At 40.7% G+C, this 27,250-nt stretch overlaps 1 protein-coding gene across 1 annotated transcript in view; it reads left to right on the top strand.

Moving 5' to 3' along the window:
• Positions 1-21,184, top strand: part of sh3bp2 (SH3-domain binding protein 2) — a 119,789-nt gene extending 98,605 nt beyond the window's left edge. Inside the window, exons 10-14 of the mRNA XM_048528238.2 lie at positions 2,913-3,045; positions 11,589-11,644; positions 17,551-17,629; positions 17,735-17,794; positions 18,604-21,184. Of these exons, the coding sequence (XP_048384195.1) occupies positions 2,913-3,045; positions 11,589-11,644; positions 17,551-17,629; positions 17,735-17,794; positions 18,604-18,741 (466 nt within the window). The 3' untranslated portion in view covers positions 18,742-21,184. The remainder of the gene's footprint in view (positions 1-2,912; positions 3,046-11,588; positions 11,645-17,550; positions 17,630-17,734; positions 17,795-18,603) is intronic.
• Positions 21,185-27,250: the final 6,066 nt, after the last annotated feature.

The following is a 27,250-nucleotide window of genomic DNA, read 5'->3' as shown; positions in this document are numbered from 1 at the left end:
AACACAGGCAAATGGGATTAGTTTATTTTGTGAATTTGATCAGCATGGATGAGTTGAACTCAAGGGTCTGTTTCCATGGTGTATGACTCCGTGATAGAGGGAAGCAGCACTGTTGATGTAATTGCTGTATTAGAGAAAGAGTTGTGGATGGAGTCCAGAGAAGATTTGGAACAAGGAATATTCCATGTACACTAGAATGAGACAAGCATAACTGGGGCCCATGTGGGCACTCATGGCCACACCTTTGACCTGAAGAAAGTGAGAGGAGTTAAAGGAGAAATTGTTCAAAGTGACAATGAACAAGCTGTGTGGTAGTGGTGGATGGGGACAATTCAGGCCTTTTTTCCATGGTGGAGTGGAGACGATCCTGATGAGGAATGGATATGTAAAGGAATTGCATCTCCATGGTGAAGAGGAGGCAGCTGGAACCCACGAACTGGAAATTCTGAAACTGGCGAAAAGTGTCAGAAGAATCACAGATGTAGGTTGGAAGGGACTGACCAAGGAGAGAGAAAGACCAAGGAGAGAGAAAGATCAAGTTGATCGGCGCAGGCTTGGAGGGCCAAAGGGCCTGTTCCTGTGCTGTAGGTTTCTTTGTATGAGGTAGAAAGAGATGAGTTCCTTGAGGTAAGAGCAGGGAGAAATAGGGGGTCTACCCTGGAAGATCTGTTTATGGATTTTGGGGAAAGAGGTGGAAGTGGCCTGTGCGGGGTTGGGAGACTATGAGCTTGGACATGGTGGGGGTGGGGGATCACCACATGAAATGAAATTAGCAACCAGTGTGGACACAATAGCCTGGTGTTCAATGGTGGGGTCAAAGTCCGGGGGAAATAAGAGGAGTCTGAGAGCTGGTGCTCAGCCTCCACAATGTTGAAGTGAGGATGCCAGATACATTGTCAACAGGCTTAATTACAAAGTCAGAGTTGGATCTGAGAGCACGGAGTGCTGTCAGTTTAGAAGGAGATAGACCAACATCTCTGCCTCAGGCTTGCTATGGTGCCCCAACAAAGCTCAACACAAGCTGAAAGAAGAGCATCTCATTTTCTGCTTGGGAATCCTGCAGACTTTAGAACTCAATATCAAGTTCAATAATATTAGGGCCTGAGCACTTTCTCCCATGTCCTTACCCCAAACCCCAAATACCAAGTCTTGTCGTCTACTACTACAAACAACCTGTTGTCAGCCACTAATGGCCTCTATTAGCAACTATTCATTTTCCAGGCCGACCTTTACCCATTCCTTTGTCTGCCTAATTGTTTTTCTCTCTGTCTGGGTTCCATCTCCGCCTCTCCTTTATTTCTCCCCAACTCCCCACTCCCTCCACCCCATTGTCAGCATACATACCAACCTTCTCCCAGGTACAATCAGTTCTGAAGAAGGGTCACTTGACCCAAAATGTTAACTCTGCTCTCGTCACAGTTTCTACCAGACCTGACAGGTTTTTCAAGCCATTTCTGTTTTGCCTCTGATTTTCAGCATCTGCAATGATTTTATTTTCTTTCATATAATATGGAAAATTATATTCTGTACACAAAAAGCAGGACAAATGCATCTATGCTAATGATCAATGTATTGGTCTATGCTCCATCATAAGTAAAGTGGGACTATCAACAGTGCTACTCAATTACATTTGCCAAGGAATAACTTGCTCACGGGTGCTTCGTTACAGTTCTGTCAGGACCACTCAGCACCTGACCTTATTTCAGCCTTTGATCAAACACGGACAAAAAAGCTAAACTCAAGGTGAGGTAAGGCTGTCCTCGAACAACATTGGACTGTGTAAGGTATCATGGGGCCCTAGCAAACGTGATGTCAAAAGGAATCGGCTGAAAACTTACCACTAGTTAAAGTCATATCTCTCTCAAAAAAAGATGGTCATGGAATAAATAATAAAAGTTAGTGTAGCGGTTTTCATACCAATGGATCCTACCAATACTGTCACGGATAGATGCACCATATAGGTTGATGAGGAAAATTGTGTAGAATTTTTCCACTTGTTTCCCTGTCCCCATCTGAGATCTTTCTTTGCATTTATATTTCCCGATTTCAGACAGCGTCCTCAAGAATTTGCATTGTACCCAATCTATAAACTCAACAATCTTCCTTTAGTTTGGATTGTAATAATAGGCACTACAATTGAGAGCTTAGTAAGATACTGTATAGATTCATTATCTGTCTGTATTTATATTCTATTTGCTCGCAATAAGTCTAGAATTACATCAACTTCTGCTACAATTGTGAGCCTTTAGCTAAAAATCTCTCTCCTCTGGCACAGCGTCAAACAGCAACTTACATTTATAGAATGCAACATTTTAACAAAGAAAATTAATGACTCATTGAGATATACTGATTTATATCTTTTACCTTCTAACCTTATCCTTCATCATATCAAAATCTATTTGCAGCCAAGATCCCTGCTATCTTGGTGTCTTCTGAAACTTTTAAAATCATTCCCTTAGGCCAATATCCAAATTATTCATGTCACGGAACTGAATCCAAATGGTTCAGATAACCCTCTTCTCATTATAGTAAAAAACTGCCCTTAGACCAAACTCGTTGCTCTTTTCATTTGCAACAATGTACAGGGTTTGGGCATAACAACATCATTTGGGCCAGTTTGGTGCACCTACATTGTGCAACTATTGGAATTTTATGCCATTCCATGTATTTCATTGCTGAGTCTCCCAGCAAGATAAGGTTTTGGCACTACTTGATGATTGCAGAGCAATGTTAGCCCCATCACATTTATACAATATATTTCTGACCCTTGCTCACCATTTTATTTGTGATGATTTACACCATGACTAATATGTATAATATTGAACGAGTCATACTGCTACATTAGGGTTTAAGAAAAAAAATCAAAGTTAATACATCAGGACTAAAAGTGAATAAAATATTATATTTTCTAGCCGCTCATCTCCTGAAGGACGCAGTTTTCGGTCAGCTGAAACTGAAAAGCCAGTTCCTCGACAAAGATCTCAATCACAGCCATCACAGAGTCACAAATCTGAGTATAATGATGCTGATGATGATTACGAAAATGTAAGAATATGCCCTTCTTTAATGAGCACATATTGCTGACACCATTAGTATTTATTCCTCTAATCTTCTGATCCTGTGTCCAATGACTCAATAGAATGCAATAGTGCTTTGAATATTAATGAGATAAAGCATGGCACTATTTGAATTAATATTTTTTGAAAACAAAAAGTAGAAATGCTCCAGTTGGCAAAGATTGTTTCTGTTATCTATATGTTGAAGTTTTAGGGTAAAGTGAAATACTCCCTATCCCTCTGATCATTTCATAATATTTTATTTTCTTGATTTAATAAATTACTGACCATTGGTTAAGACTGGTCTGCATTTATAAAGTACCTAATTGCCTTGTCAAAATTGGTTAATATTTCACATGAAATGTGTTGTCAAATATTATTGTTATTTTGCATCAGTAATATCAGTGAAACAGCAATGAGATGATTGGCTTGTTAAGACCATAAGACATAGGAGTAGAAATTAGGCCACTCATCCCATCGAGTCTGCTCCGCCATTCAATCATGAAGAGAAGATGCTAATGACAATAAGGGATATGGAGATAGTTCAGGAAAGTGACATTGAGGTAGAAGATCAGCCAGTATCTAATTCAGTGATGAGCAGACTTGACGGGTTAAATGGCTCACTCCTGTATTCTTGGTTGGATGTATTGGACTTTTGCACAGATGCTCTTTTGTTTTTAAAAGGCATTGTATCTTTACAATGTATTTTGTACTAACAATAATGAAATCAAAAATTGTGATGTTATATAAAATTTCTAAAATATGTAAACAGTTACCCTTAGTTCTGAGAATTGTAAAGTTAATTTATGGAGTGACTGACAGGAAACAAATAATGGAGGTTAACAAACAGTGGCCTCTAGTGGAATTATCTAGCAATAATGGGGAGGAGTCTGAAAAAAGTAAACTTGGGAGGAGCATAACATACGATTGTTATTTGATACTAACACTTGCAGTTTAGCCACTTTATAGGAAACCGGAGCTATTTTGTTAATTACAAAGTCACATAGTCACAACACTGTCGCAAGAACTGAAATGTCAAGGCTATGGTATCACAGAATCATGAATGATGCAGCATAGAACTAGGTGTTGAGGCCCATTGTGCATATCCTGGCTCTCTATCCATTATTCAGCTCTTTCCCCAAAGTCCTGAATTCTTTCCTTTAAATTCTGTTTTGACAGTGACTATTTAAACATCTTGCATCATCCTTTTAGGTACTGTATTCCACATCACTATAATTTATTGTATATAAAAACATTTCATATCACTCTAAGCCCTCTGCTGTTCTGCCTATCATTTTATGCCTACATTAATAAAGCCAAGGATTCCATATATTGCAACTTTTGCTCTCACCTCTAAAGATTTGGTTACTTTTTCCAGTTGTCTCTGTTCCTATAGTTGCTTTAAAATTGTATATTTTGCTGTACTTTGTTTCTCTTCATTCTCCGTCACATAATGTATCATCACACTTCTCTTCTTTTAAATTTGTGATGGATCTGCCATTTCTTCATCAGATTTTGCGTTCTGACGCCTATAACTATTTTTATCTTGATTTAATACATTTGAGTTTTTTCAAACTGAGAGCTTTGAATTTTTGTACTGCACACTCAATTTCATATCAATAACAGTAAAAAGGACCAAATCCTAATAGCCTCCTTCTCAATTTGAGCAATTAGGGATAGTCAGTAAAAGGATTTTTTTTTGCCACTAATGCTTGATCCCTAAAGATCAAAAAGGTAATACTCCTAGCACCAATCCCAGGAATTCTCAATCCTCTGCATACCTCCAGTCTGAAAACAAATTATGCTCTATTCTCTGCTTTCTGATCCTTGATCAATTTTAGGTCCATCACATCACATTCTGTCATATTCCTCTAAAATTTAAATTTGCTTACAATTCCATTATCTGCTATTTTAACAAATGTCTTCTGAAAGTCCATATACACCTTAATATTAGCATTGTCAATCTCCTCCATTATTAGATGAAATCATGTTAACCAAACATGATTTGCCTAGAAGAAATTCCTTATGACATCATGAGTGGACAATACTTGCTAAATAGTACAGATATGCTACGAAATATACTAACAATCAGATTAAGCTTACCTGCCCATTGGGTTCATAGTGTGGTTGACGTATGTATGCTAGAAGCTCAATATATTCACATCTAGGGTTCTGTTCTTTACAGAGAAAACATGTTCTGGCATTGCCTTTAAGCCTGGAGGACGGCTAAACCATACAAAGGCTCAGGGATAGCCATTCTGCAGTGCATTTCTCATGGCAATTTCTCACAAAATTAGTTAGCATGCCTGTTTAGCATTTTTTAAAATATTGGCGTTAACTGTTCCCTATGCCAGTGTTAAAATCGCAAGCCAGTTTAGGGGTCAACCATAACAATTCCAAAGTTATTTGAGATTTGGTGATGCTTACTGGACTTTGTTTTATGCTCTTGGTTTTCTGGGGTGCTTGAGGTATGGCGGTAGTATCGTTAGACAAGTAATTCAGAGCTAGTATACTGGAGACATTGGTTCAAATCTCACTATTGCAGATAAGTTCAGTATTGGAATTAAAATGGTGAGCTTGTAATTATTGTTGTGGGAACACTTCTGATTCACTGTATCCTTTTGGGAGGGAGATACACCATCCCTGCCTAGTCTAGCATATGTGTGGCTCCAGGCCCACAGCAATGTGATTGACTCTTAGAAAATGATCTTTATTCTGCTCCCCTCCAACTTAATTTTAATTTAGTTCCCTCTCTCTTATCCTACCCTCTTCTATTTTTATTGTTGTTGCACTGCCCCTGTTGAGTAGTGCTTATTAATTGTTAACTGTTTAATTGGGATCAGGGATTATTTTATTTAAACAATGATCTCAGTCCTGCCTGGTCTCTAGTGGCACAGTTGTAGTGTCTCTACCTCTGAGCTAGGGTTCATGTACCACCACCTACCCCAGCCACATATTATACATCTATGAACAGGTGGATTAGAAAACATCATGATTTCAGTTCTCCACTAATGGGTAGCAGACTTCTGGACAGGGAAAGGTAGAAACTGATGTTTGTGGTAGACTGTAGATTGACAATAAAATCTTTATGAATCTTAAGTCTTTTCCAACCTAATTCAACATATGAATATCCACCAATGAAAAATCCTGGTACTTCCATGGCAACACTACTATCCGGGTCCATTTGCCAACCAATCAGCAGTATGGTGCAGTTATAAATTGTTATTCCCTTTGAGATTTGATATTCTTATGATCTTGTAATGGGAGATCAAAAACCTCTTTTATGACAATACTTAAGTCCTGTACTACTAAGCTACTGTCTAATAAATTAGTTAAACCCAATTTCCCTCTCAGAAAAGCATATTGACTCCGAGTCCATTATGACTTTCTAAATAACCTGGTAGAATCTTCTCAATAATGGATTCCAGCATTTCCCTCTGGCATATGTTAGCCAACTGAGCTATAGTCGTGTGATTTCTTCCTTTCTTGAATAAAGGTATTACTGCTGTTTTCTAATCTTCTGAGACCTTCCAGGATCTATGGAATTTTGTAAGATAATAACTATTACCTCTACTGTCAATGCACTACGTCTATTATGACCTTAGGAGACAGCCCATCTGATTCTGGAATCTTTTCAGCCATGAGATATTTTAATTTTCTCAGCAGTTTTTCTCCTGATGATGGCAATTGCTTTAAGTTCCTTCTTTTCTTTGGCTCTTAATTTCTAAATATCTTTGACAGATTTGCTAAATTTTCTACAGCGAAGACAAACACAAACTACTAGTGTCAAAATACAACCTTGTGATGTACATTCATCCCTTGAATCTTATTAATCTTACTCTAATTTGCTGAAGGCTCAGAAATATCTCAAATGAACTACGATCAATGTTCTGCTTTCAATTCAGCTCCTAGCTGCTGATATTCATTTATCAGAACCTTTTTTTTCTAGTTCTGCTGTGCCATTTTATACCTGTGGACCACTGGATCCTTCCCCTCCCGCTGCAATTTTATCTCCAGTCTTTGGCAAATGTGTAGACATTTGACATGAGACAGGAAGCTCAGCCTCTGGCCTCTTGTTCTTGGCTGCAGAGAATCTGTCGATTCCTTTGCTTATACTGTCTTATACCACCACTGCATACCTATTTACTCCCCTCAGTGAATGGTTTTATGTGCCATGGTCAATTCACTTCTCCTTAGAGCTCCTGCAGTCATCCATGCAAGCTGCCAGAATTTTGATTCTGTTGGAGCAAACCAGATGGCACCCGCATAAGGGGTGTGACTCTATTCAGGAACAAAGTGCCCAGATAACATTCCCCTCTCTGTTGTACTGCAATGTCTACAGATCAGGCTACTGCTCATTGACTGAACCAAAGATTCTTGAGTTACAGACACTTACTGCAGATGTTACCTGGGTGCTTTATCAGAGGGAGGTGAAGAACGTAGGGCAGTTGGTGTAGTTTATATGGATTTCAGCAAGGACTTCATAAGGTCCACATGGGAAACTGATGATAAAGGTAAAATCTCATGGGATCCAGAGTAGCTTGACAAGTTGGGTCTAAGATAACAAAGTGTGGAGCTGGATGAAAACAACAGGCCAAGCAGCATCTTAGGAGCACAAAAGCTGATGTTTCGGGCCCAGACCCTTCATCAGCAAAGGGGGATGGGGAGAAGGTTCTGAAATAAATAGGGAGAGGGGGGGAGGTGGACCAAAGATGGATAGAGGAGAAGATAGGTGGAGAGGAGGGTATGGGTGGGGAGGTGGGGAGGGGATAGGTCAGTCCGGGGAGGACGGACTGGTCAAGGGGGCGGGATGAGGTCAGTAGGGAGGAAATGGAGGTGCAGCTTGGGGTGGGAGGAGGGGATAGGTGAGAGGAAGAACAGGTCAGGGAGGCGGGGACGAGCTGGGCTAGCTTTTGGTTGCAGTGGGGGGGACAGGAAATTTTGAAGCTTGTGAAATCCACATTGATACCATTGGGCTGCAGAGTTCCCACGCGGAATAGGAGTTGCTGTTCCTGCAACCTTCGAGTGGCATCATTATTGGCACTGCAGGAGACTCAGATTGGACATGTCATCTAAGGAATGGGAGGGGGAGTTAAAATGGTTCGCGACTTGGAGGTGCAGTTGTTTATTGCGAACCGAGCATAGATGTTCTGCAAAGTGGTCCTCAAGCCTTCGCTTGGTTTCCCCAATGTAGAGAAAGCCGCAACGGGTACAGCAGATGCAGTATACCACATTGGCAGATGTGCAGGTGAACATCTGCTTGATGTGGAAAGTCATCTTGGGGCCTGGGATGGGGGTGAAGAAGGAGGTGTGGGGGGCAAGTGTAGCCCTTCCTGTGGTTGCAGGGGAAAATGCCGGGCGTGGTGGGGCTGGAAGGGAGTGTGGAGCGGACAAGGGAGTCCCGGAGAGAGTGGTCTCTCCAGAAGGCAGACAAGGGTGGGGATGGAAAAAATGTCTTTGGTGGTGGGGTCGGATTGTAGATGGCGGAAGTGTCGGAGGATGATGCGTTGTATCTGGAGGTTGGTGGGGTGGTATGTGAGGACTAGGGGGATTCTCTTTTGGCAGTTATTGTGGGGGCGGGGTGTGAGGGATGAGTTGCGGGGTGATTATTGCGGGGGCGGGGTGTAAAGTTGGATATAAAATTGGTTTAGTCACATGAGACAGAGAGTGGTGATAGAAGGCTGTATGTGTGCCTAAGGCATGTGACCAGTGATGTACCACAGGGGTCAGTGGTGGGTCCTGTATTGTTTGATATTTGTAAATGATGCGGTTGAGAATGTAGGGAAAATTATAAGAATGTTTGTGGATGACACAAAGATTGGCAAGGTATCTGAGAAGGAAGATCTTAGCTTACAGGATAAATGGATTGGTCAGATGGGTAGATCATTGGCAGATGGAACTTAACCCCAATAAATGTGACACACTTTGGAAGAAGAAACAAGGCAAAGGAGTACTCAACGAATGGCAAGACACTAGGACACTTAGAGGGTGTTTGTCCATACATCCCTAAAGGTGTCTGGACTGGGTGCTTAAGAAGACATTTAGGACACTTGCTTTCATTAGTTGTAACAGATTATAAGAGTAGGGAGATTGTGCTGGAGTTGTATAGAACTTTGGTTAAGCCACAATTAGAGTATCGAGTGCAAATCTGGTCACCACACCTCAGGAAGGATATGGTTGCACTGGAGTAGGTGCAGAGCAGATTCACCAGGTTGTTGCCCCAGATGGAGCATTTGGCTATGAAGAGAGTGTATCAGTGATAATGGGAACTGCAGTTGCTGGAGAATCCAAGATAACAAAGTGTGGAGTTGGATGAACACCGCAGGCCAAGCAGCATCTCAGGAGCACAAAAGCTGATGTTTTGGGCCTAGACCCTTCCTCTCTGATGAAGGGTCTAGGCCCGAAACATCAGCTTTTGCGCTCCTGAGATGCTGCTTGGCCTGCTGTGTTCATCCAGCTCTACAGCTTGTTATCTTGGCTATGAAGAGAGGTGAGATAAGATTGTCAGAGATAGTAAGAACTGCAGATGCTGCAGTTAGAGATAATACAGTGTGGAACTGGAAGAATACAGCAGGCCAGGATAAGATGGTGTTGTTTACTTTGAAACAGCAGAGTTTGAGGGGGGACCTAAAAGAGGTGTATAAGATCGAGGGGCATGAAAGGGCGGATAGAAAGCTGCTAATGGCCTTAGTTGAAGGGTCAAGAACAAGGGACCACACTTTTTTAAAGTGACAGGCAGTAGGTTTAGAGGGATATAAGGAAAACTTTTTTGACCCAGAAGGTGGTGGTCTGGAATGCACTGCCTGGGAAGGTAGATGAGCCGGGTAACTTCACAACCTTTAAAAAAATATTTGGATGAACACTTGAAGTATCATAACATTCAAGGCTTTGGGCCTAGAGAGGAAAGCAGGACTAGTATAGGTTGTGCTATATTTCTTTGTAGTACAGGTTCTTCTGTACTATATGATTCTTTGATTATATGTGGTTGCCTTGGATCTCATTTAGTGTCCATCAAAGCCCGTTTACTGCAACTGCAATATGTCAACTGACATGCCAGCTTTATTATGTGTGAATTAATGGTTCTTAATTTATAATTTAATAAATCGTACTCGTAATGATGAGCATTACGACAGTTAGGAACCTTATTTATACAAATAAAAACTTAAAATGACTAATTTTGAAAGATAAATGAGAAAATACTCACCAATGAATCAGTTGGATGTTTTCCTTTGATGACCCATTGATTTTGCTCAGAATGCAGTTGGTTCATTCTGAAGCCACAGTCTGACCTAGTTCCTTACATTGCAGTATGTTAATCTCTGTACTGTTTTGTCATGATTCACTGGGGTAGTGTACTGGAGGTGAGGCTCCACTATTATTTGAGTTGCCACAAATGCGAAGATTAGTTTAAAATACTCAACTGTCCAATTTTACTCAACTGTGTAATTCTGATTAAAATAAGATGCATGCCAGGTTTTTATTCCATTATCAAGAAAATATTGGTTTATTGTAATTAAACTGTTTCTTTTAAATCAATAGTAAAACAAGTTGAATTGCTAATCTATAACTCCACAACTAAAACTCCATCTCTTTCTTAAATCCCCATACACAATCAAACAGACACATAAAGAGATGACAAGACACAAATATTTTTGGTGGAGAAGGGAAAAAAGTCAGAGGAGCATAGTTCTGGCAATAGTCCGGATCAGAGCTGTTGATGAGTTGTTTTCTTTCAGCCTTTTCTCGACTCCTTCTGATTCTTTGCTAAAAACATGAAGTTGTGGATACAGAGATTCTTAGTCTTTCATTCACTGGTAGGAGATTTCCTTTTCAGTATGTCTGTATGTGTTTTTCTCTTTTTCCTTTAATTGGTGGATTTGTAGACAGAACAACTTAGAGAAAGGGAGCATAGCTTGCTACTAAATATTTCCTGTTACTTCTCCACGCAGAAGAGAGGGATGGAATTTGATGGTTGTTTTCGCTTTGCCTGTTGGATGTCTCTGCTGTACTGTCCACGCACAAGGCTGAAGTCATCTGCTCAGGAACCAGTCAAATAGTTGTTACTGTACTGAGTCCACAACTGGTCCTGATTTAAAAGAGCAATCAAAAAGCTGTCTTTGGGTAGTGCTACTTTATAATTGCTCCCTCACTGCTTGAATAAGGAAACCTTATCAATAAAGCACTGTGTATCCCTGTAGTTTGTTTTTAATACTTTGAGCATTTTCTTACACAGTCCTCTAGATTTAAAGCAAAATCTCTTTTTCATTTTAGTCAACAGATCAAAGAAAGTGATCCTTACATTTTGCTGTTCTGCCCCTCTGATCTCTGAACTCTTTGCAGTGCTGGTTTTATTTAAGAAAATATTACCTGAACATGACTACTCCACCTGCCGATAAAACCTAATCCAAAGTGCTTTCTTCCAGCCACAGAAAATAGAAAAGGTCTATATGATAGTATGTCTTAGACTGAATTACCACATTTATTTATTTACTGGCATTTTACTTACATTTTTATTATGCGGTTTTATTACAGGTGCAGCTGCCACCCTCTGTATTTGTAAATACAACAGAATCCAATGATGTTGAGAGGTAATTATTTATTGTATCATTAAACATAGATATATTTCTAACCATTAGGCCTAAATGGCACCATTCATTTTTTTTGACACCTTCAAACAGTAGTAGAAATGCAATTGCTCCTGCAGTATACAATATAACTCTCCAAAGAATTTTTCCAGCTTAAAATAGATACCAATATTTTTGGAAGCTTTATTTAATTAAGTCAACTGAGCATTGATAATGCAATGATTCCATTCTTTAAGATGTTAAGTTTCTCCCCATTCCTTCCATAAATGTTGGCTGTTTGATGAAGTATTGATGTATATGCTGGCATCTACTAGTTCTTTGCCAAAGCAGTTATTATTCTGAAGCCCTGATGGTAATTTTTTTTCATGAATTTGGACTGTGCAGACCTTCATAGTCTGGCCCTATTTTGCAATTGCCAGTAATATTAGTACCATAGAACATAGAGCGTAGAACAAAGAACAATACAGCACAGAACAGGCCCTTCAGCCCTCAATGTTGCACGACCCATGAACTAATCTAAGCCCCTCCCCCTACACTATCCCATCATTATCCATATGCTTATCCAAGGACTGTTTAAATGCCCCTAATGTGGCTGAGTTAACTACATTGGCAGGCAGGGCGTTCCACACCCTTACCACTCTGAGTAAAGAACCTGCCTCTGACATCTGTCTTAAATCTATCACCCCTCAATTTGTAGCTATGCCCCCTCGTACAAGCTGAAGTCATCATCCTCAGAAAAAGACTCTCACCGTCCACCCTATCTAATCCTCTGATCATCTTGTATGTCTCTATTAATTCCCCTCTTCACCTCCTCCTTTCCAATGAGAACAGACCCAAGTCCCTCAGCCTTTCTTCATAGGGCCTGCGCCCCAGACCAGGCAACATCCTGGTAAATCTCCTCTGCACCTTTTCCAATGCGTCCACATCCTTCCTGTAATGGGGTGACCAGAACTGCACGCAATATTCCAAATGAGGCCGCACTAGCGTTTTGTACAGTTGCAACATGACATAACGGCTCCGGAACTCAATCCCTCTAGTAATAAAACCTAACACACCGTAAGCCTTCTTAACAGCACTATCAACCTGGTTGGCAACTTTCAGGAATCCATGTACATAGAACATTACAGCACAGTACATGCTCTTCGGCCCTCGATGTTGTGCCAACCTGTCATACCAATCTGAAGCCCATCTAACCTACACTATTCCATGTACGTCCATATGCTTATCCAATGATGACTTAAAGTAGGCGAATCTACTACCGTTGCAGGCAAAGCGTTCCATTCCCTTACTACTCTCTGAGTAAAGAAACTACCTCTGACATCTGTCCTATATCTTTCACCCCGCAATTTAAAGCTATGCCCCCTCGTGCTCGCCGTCACCAGCCTAGGAAAAAGGCTCTCCCTATCCACCCTATCTAACCCTCTGATTATCTTATGTGTCAATAAAGTCACCTCTCAACCTCCTTCTCTCGAATGAAAACAGCCTCAAGTCCCTCAGCCTTTCCTCGTAAGACCTTCCCTTCATACCAGGCAATATCCTAATCTACTCTGCACCCTTTCCAAAGCTTCCACATCCTTCTTATAATGCGGTGACCAGAACTGTATGCAATACTCCAAGTGCGGCCGCACCAGGGTTTTGTACAGCTGCAGCATAATCTCTTGGTTCTGGAACTCGATCCCTCTATTAATAAAAGCTAAAACACTGTATGCCTTCTTAACAACCCTGTCAATCTGGGTGGCAACTTTCAACGATCTGTGTACATGGACACCGAGATCTCTCTGCTCATCTACACTACCAAGAATCTTTCCATTGACCCAGTATTCTGCCTTCCTATTATTCCTCCCAAAGTGAATCACCTCACATTTATCCGTATTAAATTCCATTTGCCACCTTTCGGCCCAATTCTGCAGTTTATCCAAGTCTCCCTGCAACCTGCAACATTCTTCCACACTGTCCACCACTCCACCGACTTTAGTGTCATCTGCAAACTTACTAACCCATCCACCTATGCCTGCGTCCAAGTCATTTATAAAAATGACAAACAGCAGTGGACCCAAAACAGATCCTTGAGGCACACCACTAGTAACTGGACTCCAGGCTGAATATTTTCCATCAACCACCACTCGTTGCCTTCTTACAGAAAGCCAGTTTCTAATCCAAACTGCTAAATCTCCCTCAATCCCGTGCCTCTGTATTTTCTCCAACAGCCTACCATGTGGAACCTTATCAAAGGCTTTGCTGAAGTCCATGTACATCACGTCAACTGCCCTACCCTCATCCACATGTTGGTCACCTTCTCAAAAAACTCAATGAGTTTTGTGAGACACAACCTGCCCTTGACTATCTCAAATCAAATTGTTGCTTGCTAGATGATTATAAATCCTCTCTCTTATAATCCTTTCCAAAATTTTTCCTACAACAAACGTAAGGCTCACAGGTCTATAATTACCTGGGTCATCCCTACTGCCCTTCTTGAACAAGGGCACAACATTTGCAATCCTCCAGTCCTCTGGTACTAAACCTGTAGACAAAGAAAACTCAAAGGTCAAGGCCAAAGGCTCTGCCACATCCTCCCTATCTTCCCAGAGAATCCTCGGAAAAATCCCATCTGGCCCAGGTGATGTACCTACCTTCACACCTTCTAGAATTGATAACACCTCCTCCTTACTAACCTTAATCCTTTCAATTCTAGTAGCCTGTAACTCAGTCATCTCCTCTACAATATTCTCCTGTTCCTCAGTGAAAACAGATGAGAAATAATCATTTAGCACCTCTCCAATCTCCACAGGGTCCATACACAACTTCCCACTTCTGTCTTTGACTGGCCCTATTCCTACCCTAGTCATCCTCTTATTCCTCACATAGCTATAGAAAGCTTTAGGGTTCTCCTTTATTCTACCTGCCAATGTCTGCTCATGTCCCTCCTTGCTCCTCTTAACTCTCTCTTTAAATCCTTCCTGGCTAATCTGTAACTCTTCATCGCCTCATCTGAACCATCTCAAATAGTACCATCTCTGTAAGCCAGAAACCTGATAGAAAATGTTCTTCTCCTCTTTGTTGCAAACAGAAGATCCTTATAGCATAAAAGCAAAAGAAAAAAAACATTTAACATGGTGTAGATTATTGGGAAGCCTTTAAAAATCAGCAGAGGATAACTGAAAAAGTAACAAGGGGAGAGAAGATGAAATATGAGGGTACGTTAGACAGTAATACAAAAGATTTCAAGCATATTTTTAGATATCTAAAAGGTTAGATAGAGGCAACGATGGACATTGAGCCACTGAAAAATGATGCTGGAGAAACAGTAATGGGCAATGAAGAAATGGTGGAGAAACTGAATAGGTATATTGCATTGGCGTCCATGGTGGAAGATACCAGCAGCATATCAGAACTTCAAGACAGTCAAGAAGCAGAGTTGAGTGTAGTGGCCTCACGAAGGAGAAGATGCTGGAGAGGCTGAAAGATGTGAAGATGGATGATTCACCCGGAGCAGATGGACTACACCTCTGAAAGAGATAGATGAGGAGATTGTAAAGGCATTTGTGATGATTTTGCAGGAATCACTGGAGTCAGGAAGTATCCCAAAGGACTGGAAAATGGCTAATGTATCACTCCTGTTTAAGAAGGGAGGGATGCAGGTTAGTTAGCCTGATCTCAGTTGTTGGTAAGATTTTGAGGCCATTATTAAGGGTGAAATTGCAGAGTACTTGGAAGTATATGGTAAAATAGGCTGTCAGCACAGCTTTGTCAAGGAGAGGTCATGCCTGACATGTCTGTTGAGGAAGTGACAAACAAGTTAGACAAAGGGAGAGTGTACGTGATCTATTTGGCTTTCCAGAAGGCCTTGGCAAGTTGTCACACAGGAGGCTGCTAATAAGAGATCGGCTGACTGGCAGAAGGGACAGAGTCAGAATAAAGGAATCTTTTTCAAGAAGGCAGCCAGTGACTAGTGGAGTTCTGCAGGGGTCCACACAGAGACCAGAACTATTCATGATGTACATTAACAATCTAGATAAAGGGACTGAGGGCATTGTTGCTAATTTTAGAGATGAAAAAGATAGGTGAAGGAGCAGGAAATGATGATGAAGCAGGAAGGCTACAAAAGGACTTAGACAGGCTAGGAGAGTGGGCAAAGAAGTGGGAGATGGAATACAATGTGGGCAAGTGCGGGATTATTCACTTTGGCAGGAAGAATAGAAGCATTAACTATTTTCTAAATGGCGAAGGCTTTTGACATCTGAATCACAAAGGAATTTAGGAGTCCCAGTTCAGAATTCTATTAAGGTTGATATGCAGGTTCAGTTGGCACTTAGGAAGACAAATGCAATGTTAGCATTCATTTCAACAGGACTAAAATGTAACTGCAGAGATGTACTGCTGAGGCAATATAAGGCTTTCATCAGAATGCATTTTGAATATTGTTTGGGGCCCGATTAAGTAAAAATGTGCTGGTGTTGGAGGGTGTCCAGAAGAGGTTCCGAAGAATGATCCCGGGGGTGAAGTGCTTTCATTAGACAAGTGGTTGAAGATTCTGTGTCTGTACTCATTGGAGTTTGGAAGGTTGTGGGGTATCTTATTGAAACTTACAGAATACTAAGAAGCTTGGACAGAATGGACATGGACAAAATGTTTCCACTAGTAGAAGAGATTACAACGGCATGCCTCAGAGTGAAAGGGCGACCGTTTAGAATTGAGATGAGGAGGAATTTCTTCAGTCAGAAGGCAGAACTTATTGCCGCAGAGGACTGTGGAGGGCAAGTCATTGAGTATATATTACAGGAAAGATGTGGAAGCAATGGAAAACGTGCGGACGAGATTTACCAGAACATTGCCTGGAAAGGAGGGAAAGTCTCACGAGGAAAGGTTGAGAGATCTAGGGCTCTTCTTTTTAGAATGACGAAGGATGAGAGGTGACTTGGTAGAGGTGTGATCCTCTAGGTATAGTGATCTGAGGTATAGATAGAGTGGACAGCCAGAGACTTTTTCCTCGGGTGGAGGTAGCTATTACAAGGGGGCATAGTTTTAAAATGAGTGGAGATAGATATAGGGGAGACGTCAGAGGTAGGTTCTTTACTCAGAGTGGTCAGCGCGTGGAATGCATTGCCGGAGAGGGTAATGGAGTCGACCTCATTAGGGGCATTTAAGCGGCTATTAGATAGGCATATGGATGATAGTATAAAGTAGCGGTGGAGGTTAGATAGACCTTAGGTAAAAGTTCGGCACAACATCATGGGCTGAAGGGCCTGTACTGTTCTATGTTCTATATTTAAGATAGTGATAGATATGTTCTTAATTGGTAAGGGAATTAAGGGGTACAGGGAGAGGCAGGAGAATGAGGTTGAGAAAATATCAAATGTGATTGAACAGTGGAGCAGACTCGATGGGCTGCATTGCCTAATTCTGCTCCAGATCTTATGGGCTTTTCAAAAGCATGATGGAGATAGAGTAGCAAGAAATTCACCTCTATCCTTCTTAATAACACATTCTGGCATTTTCACTATGATAGATGCTAAGTTAACTGACCTGTAGTTTCTTGCTTTCTATCTCTGCTTTTCTTGAATAGAGCAATCCTATTTTCCATTTTTATGGGACCTTTCCAGAATCTAGGAAATCCTGGAAAATTAGTTTGAAGTGTCTATCATTTCAGTAACCATGATGCTGCTTGGCCTGCTATCTTCATCCAGCTCTACACCTTGTTATCTCAGATGCTCCAGCATCTGCAGTTCGTACTATCTCTGAAACCATTTTACTTTAGATCTTTGGAAGAAGCCCATCAAGAAATGGCAAATTGTCAGCTTTCAATTATAATAATTTTCTCAATACCCTTTTTCTGGTGAATACAATTGCTTTAACAAAGTACTGAGACTCATGAAGTACTTACTTAAAATAATTCTCATTTATTCAACAAGGTTATTCATATCTACAAATCCCAGATCCAACCCAGAGAATGGATTGTACTGTATACGAAATTCTTCAAAGTCAGGACAGGTACCAGTCTTAAAATTTGCACAAGTTGTACCCTTTGATCCATCACTGATAATTAACTAGTCTGTTTTAAATGTATTTTTCCTACTTTCGGCCCTGTTGCAAAAGGTTTTAGTTGTATGGGATGACTCAGAGAAGAAAGTGAGGAACTACAGAATTTTTGAAAAGGTCAGTAAACATTCTTTAAATATTTTTGCAGCCAAGTTTGTCACATAATGATGAGTATTTGACTACATTTGTTATTTTAATTCTGTATTCCTCTTTTAGAGTATAAATCTCAGTTCATTGGGAAACACTTCCAAAACAGTGATGCCCTGCACACAAGCTATTAGTCAACGTGGCTACTTTTTAGGTGTGGCTAGATTGTCATGGAAAATCTCTCATTTTGTTTCCCCTTTTCTCTCATCTCATGGGTTTTGGACGCCATTGATTGGCCACTTAAGGTATCGAAATAGCCATTTAAGGGCACCAACTTGCCAAAGAGCAGATACACTGCCTAATCCAATGCCACTGCCCCCCATATTGAAGTAAAAGTGGAACGACGTTGGACACAGCTTGCCACTTGATTTTACAATCAATACCGCTGCCAGTCCACTCTCTTGCCAGCATAAAATTATGGTTATATAGAAATTATAACACAGAAGGAAGCCATGCAGCCCTTCAAATCCAATCCAACTATCTGTAGAACAATCCAGTCAGTCCCTTCCTGCACTTTATTTCTGTAGTCATGAAAGCTTATGTTAGGACACTTTTAAAAATTATATAAAGTCTGACAAAAATCTAACTTGCATCAAAAACTCAAAATTTGTATTCATTCCAATTAATGATTGTCTTCTGAGATTTAAAGCAATGCTGTCCTACTAGTATTATGAAGCTGTACTGGAATTCAAAATTTATTGATTGCAATTTATTGTATTTGTATTCCTGACAGCAGTAGAGAAGTATTGTTCTAAATACTATTTTTGCTTTTTCTTTAGGAATCCAAGTTCTTTCTGGAATCCGATGTAAAGTTTGTATGCCTCGCAAGTATGGTTGAGTTTTACCATAAGCACACACTCCCAATACATGATAATTTACGTCTTAGAGTGCCTTATGGCTATAAGCACCCATCATGACATTAACTCTTCATATGCTGCCTCTTTGAACGTGAAACAAATAAAAATGATCGACAAAACAAATTAAACTGCACATTAAAAACTTGAAGATGATTTAAGCAACACTGTTTTAGAAGAAGGCAGAAAGAGAGAAGAAACAGAACTGTTGTACATTGCATCAGCTATTGTAACAGGAGAACCTGGAAAGCTGTGAAGTATCACTTTATCAAAACAAAAAGTCTGTAATGACTTATGCTGACTTCTCTCATATTTCTGTGTCACAGAGAAAAGATATTGGCAATTGTCTGAACTGGGATGCATCGTTCCCTTTTCTAGTTGTGAAGCACTTTCTGCTCAGAATCCTGACCATTCAGAGATAACTGGGGAATCACCTGGGCTCTTTATTGTCATTTATTATCAACATCCACCTCAAGTCCAGAGTTCTGAAGAAGGGTCAGTCAACCTGAAACATTAACTCTGATTTCTCTCCACAGATGCTAGCTGTTCCAGCAATTTCTGTTTTTGTCTCCAGAGTATTACAATTTAGTTTGCCTTTTCAGCACTGATCTACCATATTGATTAATAATCCTGTAATTGGACTCCTTATACATTCCTCAATTAGCAGTCAGGATTTCCTGCATATTAAAAGGAATTCCAAGATGGGAGAAAATGTTTTGAGAATCTTAAAGCATTCTTCGGTTTGTACAACATTAAGTGACTAGAAGATGGGATATAGATGCCAGCACAAGCACCAAGTATTTGTAGATTTGCTGTTATATTTTAATAAGTTTTTATTTACTTACCTTCTGAATATGACATAGAATATAATGCACAGAAATAAGCAACTTGGCCGATTAGTCTGTGCTTGTTTTCATATTCCACAAGTCTCTTATTCCATCTACGTTATCTCAGCCTTTCAGTATATTTCCTATCCCTTTTTCTCAAATAGGGGCAGCAGGATGGCTCAGTTCTTAGTGCTGCTGCCTCACAATGCCAGGGACCTGAGTTCAATTCCAGTTTTGAGTGATTGTCTGTGTGGAATTTACACATTCTCCCCATTTCTGCTGGGTGCTCCAGTTTTCTCCCACTGTTCAAAGATATGCAGGTTAAATGGGTTAGCCATGGTAAATGTGGAGTTACAGTGATGGGGTGGGGGGCTGACTTTGGGTGAAATGCTTTTCAGGGGGTCTTTGTGGACTCAGTGGGCCAAATGGCTTCTTTCTGCACTGTAGGGATTCCACAATTCAATGAAATAATATGATGGATGAGTATATTAGGAATAGTAGTAGTCCATTTGGCCCCTTTATCATGTTTTAGGATTCAATAAGATCACGGCTGATCGAACTCAATCATGATAACTCAATTTTTCTGCCTGCCCCCTATAAACCTCCATTCTCTAGTAGATCAAAAATTATGTCTGAAATGAATATATTAAATGACCCAGCGTCCACTTCTATCTGGGTCAAGAGTTCCAAAAGAGATGATTTTGAGAACAAATTCTTTCTCATCTCATTCTTAAATGGAAGACCCCTTATTTTAAAACTGTTGTTTTCCCCACAAGAGGAAGTATGGTCAGCAAATATCTTCCCAAGACCCCTCAGAATCTTTCAGAGTTAATATTTCGGGTCTGCTGACCCTTCCGCAGTTCTTTTGGCTTTTATTTCCCTTAGAATCTTGTTATGTTTCAATAATAATCACCTCTCAATCTTCAAAACTCCAAATAGTACAGGCCCAAACTGCTCAACCTTTCCTCATAAGACAACCTTTCTTTGTAAAAATCAACATAATGAACTTTCTGCACCTCCAAGTACATTCCTTGTTAAATAAGGAGACCAAAACTATGTGCAATTCTCTGGTAGTGGACTTGATTGACTATTGTAATTACATTTTCCCACTTTTAACTTTATTTTCATTTTAATAAAGCCCACTATCCTTTGGGAGAGATCTGAGCTACTTTCCCCAACCATTTCCTGAAGTACACAATACAAATTCAAACCATTTTCTAAGTTTTAAAAAAAAATTCTTTATTTGCAAACTCTTTTTTAGTAATTTATTAGTTACTGTGTTGTATTCATGGATTCTAGTTGTGTATTCTCCCACAAGTGGATACATCCTGTCCATATCTACTTTGTCCATCCAATTGTTAATTTAGAGTATCAAGAATGCCAGTCCAAGCTGAGGGGATGAAAGCTGACTTCATCCAAAGAGATAGACATAACAAGATGTGGAGCTGGCTGAACACAGCAGGTCAAGCAGCATCATAGGAGCAGGAAAGCTGATGTTTCGGGCCTAGACCCAAGCACCTCATTGCAGTTTCTGGCAGATATTGGATTTTCTACTTCCTACCATAGGAATAGGGAGACAAATTTTAGCAGTTCTTTTGCTACTTAAACTGAGGTCAGCTTGTTGAGCATAGAGCAGAGGCTGAATCTGGGACCCATGTGTAAGGGCTAACAAGGTGTAGAGCTGGATGAACACAACAGGCCAAGCAGCATCATAGGAGCAGGAAGGCTGACGTTTCGGGCCTAGTCCTTTCATAGAATTTTCTGATTTTCTGATGAAGGGTCTTGGCCCGAAACGTCAGCCTTCCTGCTCCTATGATGCTGCTTGGCCTGCTGTGTTCATCCGGCTCTACATCTTGTTGTCTCAGATTCTCCAGCATCTGCATTCCTATTGTTTCTGACCCATCTCTAAGGCTCAGTTCCTCAATTCCCCATATGGCTATGTCATTGTGGTATCCTAAAATATTGTTTGATTTATTTTTTCTTGGATTAAAACAAAACTCACAGTCCTAAAATTTCACTGTGTAATAATACCACACAATTAATTTTACTGCATTCTTTTCATTAATTTAGCAACAACTGTGGAGAAAAGAATACAAAGTGATGTGTTAGCCGTATGTACAACAGTTTCCCAAAATCAGCATACAAATAAGAGTAGGCCACTTTACCATTCAGGCCTGTTCCACAATTCAATGTGATGAATGCTTAATTTGCATCCTAATTCACATATCTAAAATTGCTTCATATCCCTTAATGCCTATGGTTAAGCAGTGTGTTAATAGCAAAACAGATTTGAGGAGTTTCGGGTTGAGACCCTTCAGAAGAAGCGCCTCAACCCAAAACGTGAACTTTCCTGCTCCTCTGATGCTGCTTGGCATGCTGTGTTCATCCAGCTTCACACCATGTTATCTCAGATTCTCCAGCATCGGCAGTTCCTACTACCTCTCCACAGCTAGCAGAAATAGTTTATCTCTCTCCACTCAATCCGTTCCCCATAATATAATTTGGTGGTCTCTAGAATCTTTAGATTTAGAATAGAACTGCTATTTAGACTGATGGTGATGGTGGTACATGGAGGAGTGGAATGGTCAGACACAGTGTGCTTGGGAAGTAGGAACAATTTTGCATTTTAAAGTGTGCAGAGATCTTTTTCATGTCAATGGTAACTATGATTTTGAGGTGCTGGTGTTGGACTGGGGTAGACAAAGTCAGAAGACACACACACCAGGTTATATTCCAACAGGCTCATTTGAAATCACAAACTTTCAGAGTACTGCTTCTTCGTCACATAGTTGTGACATAGATCTGATTTTAAAAAGGCCCATATCTGTGATGGACCATCTCCGATACCTCCCTCTCCTTCCTGGACCTCTGTCTCCATCTCCAGTGACCGCCTCAAAATTGACATCTATTTCAAGCCCACCGACTCCCACAGCTACCTGGACTATACCTCCTCTCACCCACCTTCCTGCAAAAATGCAATCCCCTACTCCCAATTCCTCCACCTCCACCATGCCTGCTCCCAAGATGGGCATTCTACTCCTGCACATCCCAGATGTCCTCCTATTTCAAGTACAGTAACTTGCCCCCTCTGGTGATTGAAAATGCCCTCAAGCACATCTCTCGCTTTTCCCACACCTCTGCCCTCACATCCCCTCCCTCCAACAAAAATAAAGGCAGAATGCCCCTTGTCCTCACACATCACCCCACCAACCTCTGCATCCAACATATCATTCTCTGCCACTTGCGCCACCTACAATCTGACCCCATAACCAAAGATATATTTCCCTCCCCACCCCATCTGCTTTTCATAGGGACTGTGCTCTCCATGATTCCCTCATCCGCTCCACACACCCCAGCAACCCCACCACCCAGGCACCTTTTCCTGCAACCACAGGAAGTGCTGCACCTGCGCCTACACCTTCCCCCTCGCCTCCATTCAAGGCACAAAACAAACCTTCCCCATTATACAGGAGTTCACCTGCACATCCACCAACTTGGTCTACTGCACCTGCTGCTCCCGATGTGGCCTCCTCTACATCGGTGAGACCAAGCAGAGACTCGGAGGCTGTTTTGTAGGGCACCTATGCTCTGTTCACAACAAATGACACCTTCCGGCTGTGAACCATTTTAACTCCCCCTCCCATTCCCTGGGTGACAAGTCCATCCTGGGCCTCCTCCAGTGTCACAATGATGCCAAATACAAATTGGAGTAGCAGCACCTCATATTCTGCCTCGGGAGCTTACAACTCAATGGCCTAAACATAGATTTCACCAGTTTGAAAAACTCTCCAACACCTGGCATCATCCCATGTCCAACCATCCCTCTCATCTCTGCCACTTTGACCTGACACAACCTGTCGATCTCTCCCACCTATTCATTCCTCCCACCCCACTGACCAATCCATCTATTACCATCCCACCTACTTACCCCAGCCCCACTTATCATTTCTGTATTTATTTCTGAGCTCCCTTCCCCTTCCCCATTTCTGAAGAAGGGTTCTGACCCAAAACATCAACTTTCCTGCTCCTCTAATGCTGCCTGGCTTGCTGTATTCCTCCAGCTCCACATTGTGTTATCTCCAAATATCTGATGGTAGCCAAGCCTTTTCCTTTGTGGAGCTGATGAATCTGATCATTTATGCATTTAATGCATAGCAACGTGACTGAATAAAGGCAAAGAATGAGTTTCGGTGGTAATAAAAGTTTTAACTACATTGCATTTATTTAAATATGAACTACATAATGGACTGATTTATATTGGAATAACTTCCATTTATACATATTGCAAATTATTTACAAAATGTATATATGAAATTTTTATACAAGTAAACTATTTTTGAAATCTGTGAGAGCATTTCATCATTCCAGTTGCGAACGACTTGTGTCATTATTTGGTTAATGGTGTTATTTTTCCTTTGGAGTAGTGGCGTTTTATTGAACTGCAAACAGTATCACAGCCACGGATGATCTTATCATCATATGATATTCACACAGGCACACTTCCAGTAGGATAGTAATGCAGAATGGAAACTCTAGGTAATTTCTGTAAACTGGGAGAAAAGAAATTTCTGTTCACAGAAAGTACAACTGTTATGCTCAAGTTAAGATTGGACCTGAAACTTGCTGGTCTGCATGGCTCACATGCTCAGTGGCTTAACCAAATAATCCAGTATGACAGACTGTTCTGTTTAGCAAGTGCCAAAAATCCTCTTCCTGAATCTGCTGTACTGGAAATAATGTTGAAACCAACACAGGCAGGGTAGAAATTCTAAGCAAGCTGTGAAATTACAAAATTGTGTTCTTTGCAAATGGCAGCAAAGAAGATGGTTGTAACTCTTGCACTGTCAGATCCATTCTGGAGCTCATGGAACGTAATCTTAAACAAGCAGGGTTCCTGCCATGGTTTTATGTAGCTTTAAGAGTTTTAGAAAACAAATATCTTCCCATCCCGCAGTTTGCTGCTGAACCAGAAACCCTTTTGCAGCTAGCAAGAATCTTTTTGTTAGAACTGCAGAATATTGCCACTGGAAGATTTAGTGAATGGGCTTCCTGCCAATATTGGAAAATGCAGTGAATGAAAACAGGAAATGTGGCTCAGAGTACAATGAGCTAGCAAGCATTGGAATAAGAAAGGAAAGGAGACAGCATTTTGAGAAATGTTAAAAGTTGGGGGAGAGCATCTGTAAGACATGCCAAAATGTTGATAGGCCTTTTCAGATTTTGACTGACACACTGTCAGAATTTTCTATCTTTATTTTCAATTTCCAGCATTTTACATTTTTTTTGTTTCTTTATTCATAGAACGTGGGAGTTGATGGCTAGGCTAACATTTATAGCCCATTCTGAATTGCCTTGCAGAAAGAAGTGGTGAGCTATTACTTGAACTGCTGCTGTTCTTGGAGTGTGCTTAGAACCGCAGTGCTGTTAGGAAGGGACTCGTGGGATTTTGATCAAGTAACATTGAAGTAACAATGATAGAACATTTAAGGTGAGGGGGGGGGATTCAAAGGGGATGTGAGGGGCAAGTATTTTTACTCAGAGTGCTAGGAGTCTGGAACATGCTGCTGGGGAGTTGGAGGAGCCAGATACGATAGGAGCGTTGAGACACTTTTAGATAAGCACATGAATGTTCAAGGAATGGAAAGATATGGAACAAGGGCAGGCAGAAGGAATTAGTTTAATTTGGCGTCATGTTCAGCTCAATGTCATGGGCCGAAGGGCCCATTCCTGTGCTGTACTGTTCTATGTTATAATATTGAACAGTACAACGCAGGAACAGGTTGTCCACAATGTCTGTGTCAACCGTGATGCCATTCTAAACCAGTCCTATCTGTCTGCACATAGTCCAAATCCTTGTATTCTCTGCCTGTTCATGTGACTGTATAAACTTCTTAAGCATTGCAATTATATCTGCATCTACCACCTTCACTGGCAGCATGTTCCAGGCACCCACCCACCTCTATGTAAAAGATTTGCCTCACGCATCTCCTTAAAACTTTCCCTCTCTTACCTTTAACTTATGCCCCCAAATATTTGACATTTCTATACTGGTTAAAAAGACTCTGATTATCTACCCTATCCATGTCTTAATTAATTTACATACTTCCATCAGGTTGACCATCAGCTTCTGACACTTTAGCAAAAACAATCCACGTTTGTCCAACCTGTCTTTCAAGCTATTATGCTCCGATCGAGGCAACAATTCTGGTAAAACTCTTTTACATCCTCCCCACTTCCTTCTTTTAGTGTGGCAAACAGAACTGCACACAATACTTCAAATGTGGCCGAACTAAGTTTTATACAGATGCCAACTTGTATACGCAATGTCTCAACTGATGAAGGCAAACATGCCTTATACTTTCTTTACGGCTTTATCCATTTGTGTTGCTACTTTCAGGAAGCTATGGACTTATACCTCAAGATACCTCTATATAAGTGCAGGACCTAAGGGTTCTGCCATTTACTGTATACTTTCCTCTTGTCTTTGACCTCCCAAAATGTATCACCTTACTCTTGTCCAAAGTAAAGTGCATCTGCCCGACTTTCCAACTAACCTATATCCTGTTGAATCCTTTGGCAAGGATATCCTTCGTTCCTATCCTTCCTCAATATTCACTATTCCAAATTTTGTGTCATCTACAAATGTACTCATTAGACCACCCACATTTTCATCCAAAACATTTATATATACATTATAAATAATAAAGATCCCAGCACTGATCCTTGTGGAACACCATTGGTCACAGACATACAGTCATAAAAACATCCCTCCATAACTATCATATGTCTTCTGTGACCAAGCCAATTTTCTAACCAACTTATCACCTCACTGTGAATCCCTTATGACCTAACCTTCTGGACCAGCCTACATGAGGGGCCTTTACAAATGCTTTAGAAAAATTCATGTAGATAACATCCCTCTCTCACCTTAAACCTATGCCCTCTGCTATTTAACATTTCCATACTGGAAAACAGGCCATAGTAGCCTTATCCTCATTAATCAATCAAATTTATGAAACAAGACCTCCCCTGCACAAAGCCATGCTGACTATCCCTATTAAGTCCATTCTTTTCCAAATGTGAGTAAATCCTGACACTAAAGATCTTCTCCAATGACTTTCCTACCACTAATTAAGGCTCACCAGCCTATAATTTCTTGGATTATCCCCATTGCACCTCTTAGGCAAAGGAAAAATGATGCCTAATCTCCACTCCTCTGGGATCTTGCCTGTGGCTAAAAAGGACATTAAGGTCTCTGAAAAGGACTAGCAATCTCCTCCCTCGCCTTCTTCAGTATCCTGGCATAGATCCCATCAGGCCCTGGTGTTGTACCTTCCTTAATGTTATTCTAGACATCAAGCACTTCCGCCTTCTTAATATCAACATGCCCTAAAACATTAACAAATCCCTCTCTTATCATCATTCATATCCTTCTCCTTTGTGAATACCAACACAAAATACTCATTAAGGATCTCACCCACTTTCCCTGGCTATACACGTAAATTCCCTCTTTTATCCTTGAATGAACTACCTTTTCCCAGCTATCCTCTAATATATGTATAAAATGCCTTGAAATTCTTCTTAATTCTATTTATCAAGGACTTTACATGTCCCCATTTAGCCATCCTAATTCCTTGCTAGTTACAAGTCACGATGATTTGTGACTTTGAGCAGAAATTGGAGATGGTGATGTTTCTACATGTCTGATGCTCTTGTCATTTTAGGTGTTGGGGGCCTTGGCTCTT

The sequence above is a fragment of the Stegostoma tigrinum genome, chromosome 3, assembly GCF_030684315.1.
Source record: "Stegostoma tigrinum isolate sSteTig4 chromosome 3, sSteTig4.hap1, whole genome shotgun sequence".
NCBI lineage: Eukaryota > Metazoa > Chordata > Chondrichthyes > Orectolobiformes > Stegostomatidae > Stegostoma > Stegostoma tigrinum.
The sequence above is the reverse complement of the archived record's forward strand: the minus strand, read 5'-3'. Positions and strand labels throughout refer to the sequence as shown.